This window comes from Drosophila grimshawi, unplaced genomic scaffold, assembly GCF_018153295.1.
Source record: "Drosophila grimshawi isolate 15287-2541.00 unplaced genomic scaffold, ASM1815329v1 contig_44, whole genome shotgun sequence".
Lineage (NCBI taxonomy): Eukaryota > Metazoa > Arthropoda > Insecta > Diptera > Drosophilidae > Drosophila > Drosophila grimshawi.
In genome coordinates this window covers 23,121,231-23,134,909 of record NW_025063240.1, presented here as the reverse complement: position 1 = coordinate 23,134,909, position 13,679 = coordinate 23,121,231, and the positions used below count along the sequence as shown (strand labels likewise).

Genomic DNA, 13,679 nt, shown 5'->3' with positions numbered 1-13,679 from the left:
ATAATGGTAACTAAAATTTATATTTGATACTTTTCGACTGGTTGGCGAGCTTGGCGAGATGGCAGACCTGAGACCTGATAGCCATTCTCAAATTCTCAAATTGTGGATAACAGAACTTATCAAGATGTACGTATAGATTAGCCAAGTCCTCAAGAGCATATTAATTGATATGTAAAGTATCGATGATCGATTTGGTGAATGTACATTTAGCTGAATCTTAAGCTGTTTTCAGATTAAAAATGGATAGTTTGGGTATAATTGTTTTCTGCAATTGTGTGTAACGGAAGGCAGAAGGAAGCATCTCCTAAATATACAAGTAAATATACATTTTCTTGCTCAGGATCGAAAGCCAAGTTGATAGAGTCATGTCCCTCTCTCTGTCCGCAAATATAATAGAGAACACAGACTATAAGAACTAGAGACTTCCTATACCCCATGCAGATCCAATTATTTTTCATTTTATCGAGATGTTTGTTTCTCTGCTGGGAATGGGAATGTTTTAAAATACTATTATTTTCCAAGGAATATAACCACCCATCATATCTAATTTTTAGAAATATTATTTAGCCGCAGAGAAAACTCAGAGGACTTCACCAGTATTCCACTACTATTATAATGATACATTTAGTTAATAACTTAATACAAATAAATATATAAATCATCAATTCAAGGTGTTTAATTTAGTTTGTATAGCTATGCCATCTTTTAATGTTTACTTATTGAAGGTAAGTTTTGAATGATTGTGCTTAAATAAGATGTTCATAATATTTCAACTATATTTTGTTCTTCTTTATATTTTCAAAAACATATGGAGTCACTGCTATTGCTCGAGTTATATTTCAGTGTGCACAATTTTTAAAAGAAAGAGAAATTCGGAATTGAAAAAATATAATATATTTAACTGGGTTCAGGGTATATTGTAGTGCAGCTCACCCGACTACAGATTTTTTTTTATATTTCTTGTCTTTTGTTTTTTTTTCAACTTTTTTGTTTCAAATTAATTGGGTCGTTAGGGAAGGCATTTGCGCGGGTTCCTCCGCTTTTTGTATGTTTGTTTTCTTTTTTCCTTCTTTTTTTCTCCATTCTTTGCTCTCTGTTGAATTGTTTGCCCACTTTCGATTTTGTGTTTGTTGTTGTTGTGTTGAATGTATTCAAATCGAGAAAATTGCTGACATCTGTAGAGCATGAATACCGCGAACTCTGTGCACCCTGTGCAAACTGACAAGCGGACTGATGGTGGGTAAGGTGAGAGGAGGGGGAGTGGGAGTGGGAGGTGTAGGGGTAAGTTGGATGGGTGTGGTGACTGTTGGGCTTGTTTGCCTACTTCGATTGTTCCGTTGAACAGCGCGTCCTTGATACAATTCCATTTAGATGTTGAACAATACTGCACTCAGAAAAAAATCTGCCTACATTTTAGGAAAATAATATATAACGTTTATCTTGCTTTCAGAAATAATTTATAAATTTTAGAAAACATTTATCCAAAATTCAGAAAGGCTTGACTTACTTCCACAATCTTAAAAATATGGCGAATATTTCATTTTGTAGAGTTTAGCTGTCGTCTTAGAGGACGAGCAGCTGAAGGAAATGTCTCTCTGGTTCCGATTCCGTATGAAATCGTTAGTTTTTTCCAATTAAATTTGTATGAGTTACTTATAAGCTATGTAAAATGTTTGTATATGTGAAGTTAAAAAAAATGAATTTTCAAGAATAATATACGTAACAGAAACTCTTCTTTGGTGTAACAAAAAACCAAACACACTAAAAATTTGACATCTTTGACGTTTGGCCAAAAGTATGGCGTTCTACCAGTTCGATTTTTTATGAGTGTACTCTGCACATATGTGTGTGTGTGTGTGTGTATGTATATGCATGCAGGCACAAGTGGCATGTAAGGGCGCAAAGATTTCAAATCAAATTGTTGAGCAAATATTCAACAGAGTAAATATGTTTATGCCGAATCAAGCAATTTCACTTAAACACACTCAAACTCAATACTTAATACTCAACACTCAACGAAACATTTTCGATTATGTCAGTTAAATACGAGTATGAATGTTTAAGTGCTGACATCAGATTGTTGACTTGTAGGGCGAAAGATCTTATTTTTTTGGGAATTACTAGATAATGTAAAGATAATAAAGGATTATTTACTAGCCCACTGCTGGATAAGGCACTTTTAAAATATGAGGTGATATAAGGCATTACTTACCTCCACTTGCATCCCCTTATAAAGCACTCCTTATTCCCAAAAAAAAATTTAAACATTTTTTTTTTTGTTTCTCTGTCGTTTATTTAATATGTATTTATGTATTTTTATGTATAGTATGTATGTTTATTTCCGAGGCTCTAAAAATAGTTACATGGCTGCACTAATTGTGTGTGTAGGTGTAGCTATTAATAAGTAACTAGATCTAATTAATATTATGTTGTTGTTGTTCTTGTTACATTTTCGCATTTTTAATGATTTGCTTTTTTATATTATATATACTCGTCTGAATGTTATGCATCGTATGTATGTATGTTTATGTATTTTTATGTATGTATGTATATATTTGTAGTATGTATCGTTATAATACCGTTAGGGATGCCGTGTTTTAATTCGAGTATTTTTGGTTTAGTTTTGTTTTAGTTTAAGAAATGGATAAGCATTTGATTTGTTTGTTCTTTGGAAATATAATAGATTATACTCTTATACTCTCTACATATTTTTGCCAAGTGTATGTATGTATGTAATCTCTGAATGTATTTGTATTTTGTATTTTGTATATGTAATTGTATACGAGTATGTACGATTTATATCAAAGAACGATCCATTGTTATTGGCGTATATGTATATATAGTAGACTGGAAATTGGGAATTGTTCAAATTTCGAGTCATTCTAGATATTGAGTATTACAATTGTTTTTACTTTGTTTTACTTTCATTTTACTTTGTGTTATTTTTGTTTTTTTTTTTTTTTATATCGTCTACAAAAGCTGAAAAACTATTTATTTAATTGGCTGCTTGCTCATATTCCCATATTTGTAGAGGAAAACATTTTCTAACTAAAGATTTTTGTTGGAACAAGAACAAATGCTAAGTAATTAAGAATTGAATTGTGGACCTATAGTTGGAATATAATTAATTAGTATTAGTAACAAAATACTAGCATTCTCATAATTTGTAGGGCTGTTTAACTTGATAGTTAATTAATTAGTTAGTTAGTAGTATTAGTAGTGTTGGTAAGTGTAGGTATGTAAGTACTTCTATGGTTCTGGTAAGCATGTATAAATAATCATATAGTATTATATATTTCTATATGTATGTTTGTTTGTTTGTTTGTATGTGTGGTGTATATATTTGAATGAAGAGTTTACAATATATTGCAAATTTAAATGTATATATAACTGTTCAAGTCTTTTTGCATCTCTAATATATGAATATATAAATTAATATTATTACGTTATGTTTTTTTTGGTTTGATTTTTTTTGTTTTTTTTTTTTTGTTTTTATAATTTTATAAAATATCTCATTTGTATATAATAATAATAATTAAAATTTATTTTGGTGTCATTGAACTCTTGCTCTCGATCAAAGCAGAAATCTGCATGGATGTGTTGCGGGGGGGAATGGGTTGGTATATAAGGTTTTAATATTAACTTGTCCTTCTAAAAACAAAGCATCTGTGTAAAAATATTTTGTTTGCATTTTTTTCATTTTTTTTTTTAAGTGTATAAATAAACCTAACTTGTAAATGAATCAATTAAACGCTTGCCTCAATTCACAATATACATATATATTATAATATATATATTTATATATATGTATATGTGTGTTTGTTTGTAATTATTTTGTTGTTGTTATATATATATATATATAATATATATATATGCATGTATATATTTATATGTATGTATGTATATATATTTTGAATGTAAAATTGCAAATCACATAATTGTTACCACTACTGTTCAATGGAATTTATTTATATTTATTTTTTTTTTGTATTTTTTTGTGGTTTTCTTTTCTTTACTTGTTGTTTCAGAATAAAAACTACGCGTAAAATAAATACATGTTTTGGTGTATATATATTATATATACTTTCGATAGAGTTAATATAATTTAATTTAAAACTATGTCACTTACTTTTGGAATTGCTTTTAGTTGTCATTTTTGTTTTACAAGTGCTTCATCTACTTCTGCTTCCCCTCCACTTTTGTCTCCTCCCAAACTTAGAGATAAACCTCGCAAATGTATTTAAGATATATATTTATATATATTCAATATTCATCAGACATTTGTGTGGCTTAGAAAACTTTGACAGGCCAAAGTTGATTTTCCATTTGGGAATTTTTTTGTTTTCTGTGTTTTTTTTTTTTTTTTTTGTTGTATAAAATTATGTTATAATCTGTATTAATTATGTACATAATTTAAATCTAGTAATAAAATAACTATGTTGCAAATTGTATTTTTGTTTCATATGAGAATGTGAGTTATGTACTTTTTTTATGTTATATCTTAATTGAATTTTGCGTATGCTTTGTTTATATATATATATATATATATATATATATATATAATTTTTATTTTTTATTTTTTAATTTGAATGCATTTATGTTTAAGTATTGTCCTTGTGATATGTTTCTAAATTGATTCTCATTAATATAAATCTTTTCTAAGTAATTGAAATAGTTTTTTTTGTTTTGTTTTGTTTATCGAGTTAGAGCATATTATGGAAGTTATTCATTCTTAAATCTTCGGTTTGCGAATATAAAGTTTTCTGTTTGTTTTTTAAAATTGTGAGTATTATCGATTTCTTTGCTTGATGCCATGTTTTATTTTGTAAGTATAGTGTAAGTGTGTGTATGTGTAAATATTCAAAAGACTAAGAGCGAGAGAGAGAGAGAGAGAGATAGATAGATAGATAGATAGTAATAGTAGTAGTTACAGGAAGTGCTAAAAAGTCCACTAGTTATTTTTAAGTTTTGCTAAGTTACGAAATGAGCTGTTTTTCATCATTTTACCTAAGTAATATCTATGAGTTATTTGCGAATTTCCCATGAATTGCATGTCCTACTGGGAACTAGATGTGGAAGGGTTTCCATATATATATATATATATATATATACCACGATATATATATCGTATATCGTAAATATCTAAAATGGGTAAATATTTTTTACCGCTCACAAAAAAAAAACATGCAAATTGGTTCTGCTCGCTATAGTACTCATATTATTCATATATATATATATATATATAAATTGCTTCATTTGTATATATGCTTTTTTCGGTGTATATATATATACATATATATATATATATATATATATATATATATATATATATATATAGAATTTCTACTTATGTTCCATAATATTCGTTGTGTCAGATTTTTACTATAAGTTACCATTTTTTTGGATTCCATTTTAAACCTTTTGTTTTAAGTTGTTTCTTGTTGCTTTTGTTTCCATTGCTATTCATTCAATAAAAATGCCCGTGGTAAAGTTCGGATGGAAATCATAATAATAATAATAATAATCAGATAATATATGATGTATATATGTAGTATAACTGCTATTGAGATCTATGGCATCATCATCATTTTCTTTGATCCTAAAATTCCATTGCTCAAAATGACTACACTTTATGTAAGCTGCTAGTTGACTTGATTTCTTTTTTCTTTTTTTTTTTAATTTGTTAAGGGTGCTCGAGTATTGCTTATAGGTTTTTTCTTTGTTTGTATTTTTTAAGTGTAAGTTTTTTATTTTTTATTTATTATTTATTTAGGCAACGACAATATCCTGACTATTCTCATCGCTGTCCAGCTCATCGTCCAGCAGCTGCTGATCCTGCTCCTGATCCTGCTCCTCCTCCTGCTCCTCCTCGTCCTCTTCATCCTCCTCCTCGTTGTTGTCATCCTTGCTGCTGGGAATGGCGCCCACATCCCTAAGGCAAGCAGACTCCAAATGTTTATTGAGATACGATTTGAGGGCAAAAGTTTTGTTGCAACGATGACACTTGAAATTCTTATCCCCCGAATGGGTCTGCATGTGGGCCCTTAAATTGGAGCGATCAGCAAAAGCCTTGCCACAATGGACACAAGCGTAGGGCTTCTCGCCGGTATGCGAGCGCAGATGCCCCTGCAGCAGCCAGGGGCGGGAGAATAACTTGCCACATATTTCGCAGCTGTGCGAAAGTTTGTGCGTCAACAGATGCATGGCCAAAGCGGGCATGGAAACATAGGCCTTGCCACAACTGATGCACTTCTTGGCCGATTGGGAGTCCAGTGAGCGATGCGTCTGTTTGTGGCGCGACAAATTGCTGGATGTGGCATATTGCTTGCCACACTCGGAGCACTTGTAGCAGCCGCGCTTGCGCTTCGCATAATTCTCGCCAACAGTAGCAGCAACTGTTGCCCCACTGGCAACTGCCTCGCTGTTGCACTTGCCTCTCGACTGCTGCTGTTGCTGCTGCTGCTGCTCTTTGTTGTTATCCTTGCTGGCTGCCGCTTTGCTGGCCTTGGTGCGGCCATCGAGCATGTTAAGGCAGAGCTTCAAGCTGGAGGCACGTTGCTGCTGCTGCTGCTGTTGTAGCAACTGCGGCGACTGCTTGTGCCAGTGCAACTGCCCCGACTCAGAGGAGGAGGATATATCGATGTCCACATCGGAACTGTGATCGGAATTGGGCGGCGTCAACGGCGAACAATTTGTGTTATTGTTATTGTTATGATTATTGTTATTATTGCTATGCTCCTGTGTGGCATGTGGCAACAAATCGTAAGAGGTGCTGCCAATAAATCTGATGTTGCCACCACTGCCAGTGGATTTTGCTTGACTGCTGTTGCATATTTCTTGCATGCTGCTACCGCTGGACAATTGTTGCTGCTGTTGCAGCTGCAACTGTTTCGTGCTCAACTCTTGCCTCATTATTGTCACCACACAGGGTGGTATCAACGGTGGCAAGCTCTGCGAGAGCGAGAGCAGATCGTGTGCCGCTTCCGTCTCCTCAACGCTGCGTCCGCGATAAATGGCCACCTGTTGCTGCTCACGTTCCACTTGCAGTTCCCTTGCTCTCTCACGTTCCACTTCCAGTTCTCTTTCCCGTTCCCGTTCCCGTTCCCTTTCCCGATCCCTTTCTCTTTCTCTTTCCCGTTCCCTTTCGCGCTCACGCTTTATGGCCATTGGCTGGGGCTGGCGAGGGGCGCCGTTTGCACTTGCGGGCGGAGCATAGAAAATCACCTTGCCATCCTCGGCGGGGGCGCGACCAAAGGCCACTGGACGGCGCATCGATACTGTAAGTTTCAAATTTCCATTATTTAAATAATAATTCTTATTATATAAAAGAAAAGCAAAAAAATAAAAAATAGGAAACAAAAGCTATATTTTTGCTTCTCTGCCTCACTAACAATCTAGAGGCATTTCCATGCAGTCGCCCATTGCGGTATTCGTTTAAAAATCTCAATTAACTGTTTGTATTTTAGTTATTATTATTAATTTATTATTGCACGTAAAAGCTCTTGCAGTGTTGATGCCAGTATGAAAGTGCTGCCAAATCTATCAAAAATGTTTAGAGGATGATTAGTGTGACCCTGTCTGTGCTGGGGCTAGTGTCACCCTAACTTTTTAAGCCACAGATGCTGGTTTTATTATTATAATTTACAGTACACTGCAGACAGAATGGGTAGAAATAATGAGAGAGTTGCTTTTCATTCCATGCAAAAAAAGGACGCTCGTTCAGTGAGTGGATTGTACCGAGCGTGGCTTGTGGAACGTAAGAGCGTGGCTGGGAATTGAGATTGGCATCCACTGCGGAGAGAAACTTTTGATCCCCTGCATGGAGTGCATAGTGTGGGTGTGAATTGATATTGGCATCTACTGTAGAGAGAAGCTTCTGATACCGTTCGTTGAGTGTATATGCCGGCTTAAAGGGACGCGCGCTCAGCGAGTGGATTTAGTTTGTCTGTGTTTGCCTTGCTAAAATGTCGATTAATCCGCGCGTCAGCAGTTTTTTTTACTAAGATCTAAATGGGTCACCTGATATAAGTAATTTTCTTCTACTATAATTGCATTTTAACTGAAAAATTAAGTATTGCTTTCTTTATTATAGATAATAAACTATACTTAAAAGTGTACCTTAAAATATCTGAAAAATACTTTGCTCTCTTTTCTTTTGTTATAGATAATAAATTTAAACTAAAATTATAATTATTTTAATAAATTAAGAACATTGTTTTCATTAATATTTAAAATTTGATTTCGAATAATTTTTTCTTAACGATCTGGCAGCGCTGCAGCTGACGCCATTATTTCAATGTTGAGCTGACCTGTTACATTTCCTGTGCCTCGCAATCGATAAGGTTTGCGACTACAAGTAAAGTGTACCTCTCCCCCTCACGCTTCCCCACCACCCAAACCACAACCCCCTTTATTTTTTCTTGCCTTTTTCTTTTTCGTTCTAGTTTCCCATTTGTGTCCCCTTCCCACCCCCTGCGACTACCCTTCCGACAATGACGCGTGTTGGTTTTCGTGTTTGCATTCACTTCTCCTTCGCCTTTTGTCAAGAGCAACAAGCAGCGAAATCAACAACAACAACAACATCGACATCGACAAGAAGGCAAACATGAAAAATGCCAACATACGCTAAAAAGATTAGCTAACGGCGACAATGTCAAACACGCGCACAACCAAAGAAGAAGGCCGAGTGGGGAGGGCATGAGGGCACCCAATACACTCACCAAAAAAGGGTCTAAGCACTAGAAAAATCGTTCCTGTTTCTAGCATTTTTTTTTTCTAAATATTAGCTAGTTAAAAACTTGCCATAAATCGACCAACCCCATAAAATGCGACTTTTTCTATACTTTTGGAAATATTTCCTCTAAAATGTATGGTACTTCTTTTTCCCCGAGTGTAGCCACAGCCAAAGTGGAGCCGGAATGGTTGGTTGGCCATTAAAGGCGGACAACGGACAAGAGAGAGCGGACAGCGGACATGGGGCTACTAAAAATAAATACAAGTACAAGACGAGTACACAATTCGCCAGCCACCTGTTCACATTGTTGTGACGCAACTCAAGCAGAAGCAGGGAATGGCTAAGGAGAACGGGAAGGGAATAAGTAGGGAAAAGGAGAAGTGGAAGGTCTTCCTTCAACAGGGCAACCCTAAAGCGAAAATGGAAAATGAGTTTAACTGTTGCACTTACCTGCGGCTGTTGATACGGGTTTGCTTGTTGCTCCTCCTGCAGCTGCTCCTGTTGCTCCTCCTCCTCCAACTCCAGCTCCTGTTGCAGTTATAGCTCCTGTTGCTCCTGCTCCTGCTCCCATTTCTGTTCCGGTTGCGCCCAGTCGTCTTTGTTTCTCCTGCTTGGAGTTCATTTGGACCAGCGACTGTGCCGCCGACCATTCCAAATGCTCGTCCGGCGGATTATTATCATCCTCCGTCTCCGCCTCAGCCTCCGACTCCGGCACAACCTCATTTCCCAGCTCGATTAATTCACGCTTGAGGGCAACTCTGGTGCCTCGTTTGCCGTTAGATCTGAAGCTCAGCTTAGTGTTGTTATTATTATTATTGTTGTTATTGGCATTGCGCAACACTGCCAGCTTCTCAGTTGGCCTCAGTTTTCGTAGCTGTTGCTGCGGCAGCAGCTGCTGATGTCCGTTTGTCTTCGGCTTCGTTCTCGGCTTTGACTTCGGTTTGGGACGTCGCCAACTTTGTATTTCGGCAGCAACACTGGCATATTTCTTGCTCGCATACGCAATCGTTTGTATCTTGTTGCGATTGGGCAGCATAAAGTCCACGGACATTGTGTCGCCAGTTTTATAAAAATCCTATACACTTACTATATATTGCTTCTAGATATAATATATATATATATACATGTATATATATATGTATAATTTAATATAATACCCTTTGGGTTGCTTTTGCTTATGTTTTATATTTTATATTTTGTATTTTGTGTTTAATTTATTTACTATTTAGATATAGCCACAACCTTCTTTCACATCGACGCATCCGAGTCGAGTTTATCTGCAGTAAAATGCTCTTTGACTCTTTGATGAGCTGCCTTGAGAGTAGCGCTATTTTTATCGGTTCAACTTTTCGATTTCTAGTACCAAACCAGCTACAGCTTCGGCTGCATCTGGTTTCTTGTGCATCCTTGAATTGGTTCGGGTTCTTGGTTCTTGATCTGGCTCTGGCTCTCGTGCACTGGCCCCAGCGCACCTGCTGCTTCTATAACATCGGCAGCTGTTGATTCTATATATATATATATGTATTTTTATCACCTTATTTTTGTCTGCTTGCCGCAATCACTTTAAGGTATTGCTTTCGTTGTTGTTGTTGTTTTTGATGTATACTTTAAAGATCGAAAATTAAATTTGTTAGACTTGCATATTACACTTTGAAGAATTATCGGTATCAAACTACAAGCTACAAACTAAAACTTTGTCTAAGAAGATTAATAAATTAATTAAGTGAATGCCTTAATTGATTTTTTACTGGGCTTATTTATTGCTTTTCTTTTCAACTTTTCCACATTTATTTTTGATCACTGCTGAAAAAGTTTCTAATGCGATTAGGATTTATTTAAGACTATATGTATATATATATATATAGTATTGTCTTTTCATTAACTTTTGATATTTGTTTTTTATTAGTGCTGCAGAGTTCTCTAGTGCGATTAGGATTTATATATTTATATATATATATATATACATATATATATATATATATATTAAGTATATATGAATAATGTTTGTTTTTGTTATACTTTTCCACATTTATTGTTGCATAATTTAAATAAACAAAATCGCGCTCAAATTTCACTTGTTTTTCACACAACTTAAATAGAGTAAGGCAAAAATAAGGCTCCCACCCACAAGCAAGGCCGCCCCAAGCGGTACACATTATCGAGACGGCACTGTTTTGTGCCGTATACATATACAGATACATATACATATAAATATGCATATACATATATATGTATATATTATGTTTATGCTTTTTTATTGCAACATTTCGCATCAGTTTATTTAATATACCGAAAGTGGAAGTTTTGAGTGTGAATAAATGTAAGGTGGGCTGTTGGGTAGGGGTAGCAGGTAGCCGGAGGGTAGAGGGTAGAGGGGTAGTCAGTGGTCTTCCAATGGAAAGCGCGCACAAACACGAAGCATGAAACTATCTATCCCTATCCCACTTTTTAAAATGGCGCATACTCGATGGAACTCGCTGGCTTTGTTTAGGAAATGCAGACGACTTCAAATGCCAAAATTTGACATTACTTTTTCACTTTTGCACAACTTCACATAATATGTATATATTTAATACATATTCTAGATATATTTTAACGCACTTTTAGTTGATTTTCTCTGGTGTTGTCTAAAATGGTAGCAAGAAAATGCGAAAAATTAATTTTCTTTCGTTGTTCGCTGTGTTTCAGCAACAACAACTTGTTTCACTCTGCACTTGTCGAATGTTTTCCTCAATTGAATTTCGAGCAGCGCAAGTAGAAAGAGAAAGAGAGAAAGAGAGAGAGAGCAACGAGTGAGAGAGTGAGAGTAACGAGTAAGAAAGAGAGAGCGAGTGAGAGAGCGATGAGCGACGAGCGATTAACAAGTGACGAGTGCGGCAAATACATGCAACAAATAGTAGTCAACTGTTGGTTGCCTTTGCCTACCTCACTGTGCTTGCCACTCGCCACACTTGCCATGCCACGACATTACCCTCCTCTTCCTCCTCCTCACAGCCCTACCCTTCCTTCCACCCCCTTGCAGCAGCCCGTTGCACATAAACAATGCGAGAATTTATTGCATACTTTGCTGCTGCTGCAACGAGTGTTTCCCGTTAGTGCTGCTGCTGTTGCTGGTACACATACACACACAAAAATAAGCACTTGTATACACACACACACGCACACACACATATATATATATATATGTGCGGCACTTTGTTGCATACGTCACATGCAACGTTGCCGCAGTTGCAGCAACAACTCATGCATAAATTGTGTTTTCATTTAGTTTTTCCTTGTTTATTGTTGATAGAATTTTGATTTTTTGCATTCTTCTTTATCTGCTTGTTGGTTTCTTATTTTTCAGCTTGCTCATTTTGATGCCTGCTTTTGGCATTTGTTGTTGCACATAATTTTATTTAGGTTTTTTTTTATAATTTATAAATTTAATAATATTTTTTTCTTTTACAGCTTGCTTCGTTTTCCTTTTTATCTAATTTATTTTGATCTTTTTCTGATTGCTGCTTTTTGGTTGCCTTTTGACATTAATTGTTGCACTTTATTTATTTGTTGTTTCTTTTTTTTCATTTATATATTTAGTAATTGAATAATTTATTCTTCTTCTGCTGCTTGCTAATTTTCCTGTTTGCTGCTTTTTGCTTTTGCTTTTTGGCATTTGTTGTTGCACTTGCTTTCTTTTTGTTGTTTGCCTATAATTTATATATTTAACAATTTAAAAATATTTACACTTGTTTGTTATTATTATTATTGTGGTCCTTTTTTGTTGCTTGCCACAGATATTTGATGTTGCCGCTGTGCGTCAGTTATGAACGTACCACTCCCTTCTTCTTTACGCTTTTACTAAGCGCTTCGTTTTCACAGCTTTTCGTTGATGTTGCTTCTGACTGTGATACACACACACCAGCAATCTCTCTCTCTGTGTGTGCGTGTGTGTGTAATTTACAGCGAGTGTTCGTGATTTCGGGTCAACAGCAAAACCAAAATCCAACATTGGTGGTGCTGGTGGTGGTGGTGGTGTCGATTAATTCCACACCATAGCAAAAATAGAGCGGGGTGAGAATCAGAGCTTAAACATCAACAACAGCAACACGCAGCAGTTGCAACAGCAGCCACAAAAGGGTTGCAAACGTTGCACAGCCAGTTGCAAGTTGTTAGTTTGCCAGTCTTGATTTGTGTAGATCGATAAGCCGCTTTTTTGTTTTTTGGACAAGTAGTTTTTTGATTTTTTTTTTTGGTGGCAACAAACCAACACAAAGACACAACAAGTAGCCAAGCAGCAGCAACAGAAGCCCCCAAAAACCTGCCCAGCAACAACCCCCTTAAAAAAAAAGCAAGAACAAATAATGCTCAAATAGCGACTGCGTTTGCGCACTCGCTCAGCAATTGCTACAAATGTGACGAGTGCTCTCTCTCTCTTTCTACCCCTCTCTCTCTCTCTCTCTCTCTCTCTTGGTCTAATAACACACGCATACAGGCACACACTCGAGTAGGAGGCAAGCACACACACTTGTGGATTGCCGAAAATTATGCAACAGCAACAGAAATCGAAGCAGCTCTGGGGAAGGAGGGTGTCTTTAATGGGTAGCTATATGAATGGATGGCCGGATGGCTGGATGGACGGATGGCTGGATGGATGGATCGTCTAAGGGAGGTTTGCTACACTCGGCAAAAAAATAACCGAACTAACTTGGCGCCAAGTGTAACTCAGATTATTATTCAACAAGTAAATTTCTAAAATGTATGTTTGTGGCTTGTTAAAAACCCGGTTTTTAATTTATAAGTTTCACTGTGGATTTTTATTTAATTTAGAAAATGTGAAATAGAAATGTACTTATTAATAATAGAAAATATTCCTTAAAACAAAATAACATCGTCGTATGTTTGTGATTGTCGATTTAGGGCAATGCTTTCTATTTCTTAGAAGATTTGCTGCTAATATTTTAAA

The 13,679-nt window shown here is 35.7% G+C and overlaps 1 protein-coding gene across 2 annotated transcripts; it reads right to left on the bottom strand.

Annotated features, from left to right (window-relative positions):
* Nucleotides 1–5,352: 5,352 nt before the first annotated feature.
* Nucleotides 5,353–9,861, bottom strand: LOC6557966 (zinc finger protein 26). Of its 2 annotated transcripts, none has more exons than XM_001983177.3 (2): nt 9,185–9,861; nt 5,353–7,277 (listed from the first exon to the last, which is right to left on the bottom strand). In XM_001983177.3, exons 1-2 carry the CDS (start codon nt 9,783–9,785, stop codon nt 5,770–5,772), a joined length of 2,109 nt encoding a protein of 702 aa, XP_001983213.1. In that variant the 5' UTR covers nt 9,786–9,861; the 3' UTR covers nt 5,353–5,769. The 2 variants fall into 2 exon arrangements, with proteins under 2 accessions (XP_001983213.1, XP_032594095.1); XM_032738204.1 differs by lacking the exon at nt 9,185–9,861 and adding an exon at nt 7,392–7,437.
* Between the last annotated feature and the right edge of the window lie 3,818 nt (nt 9,862–13,679).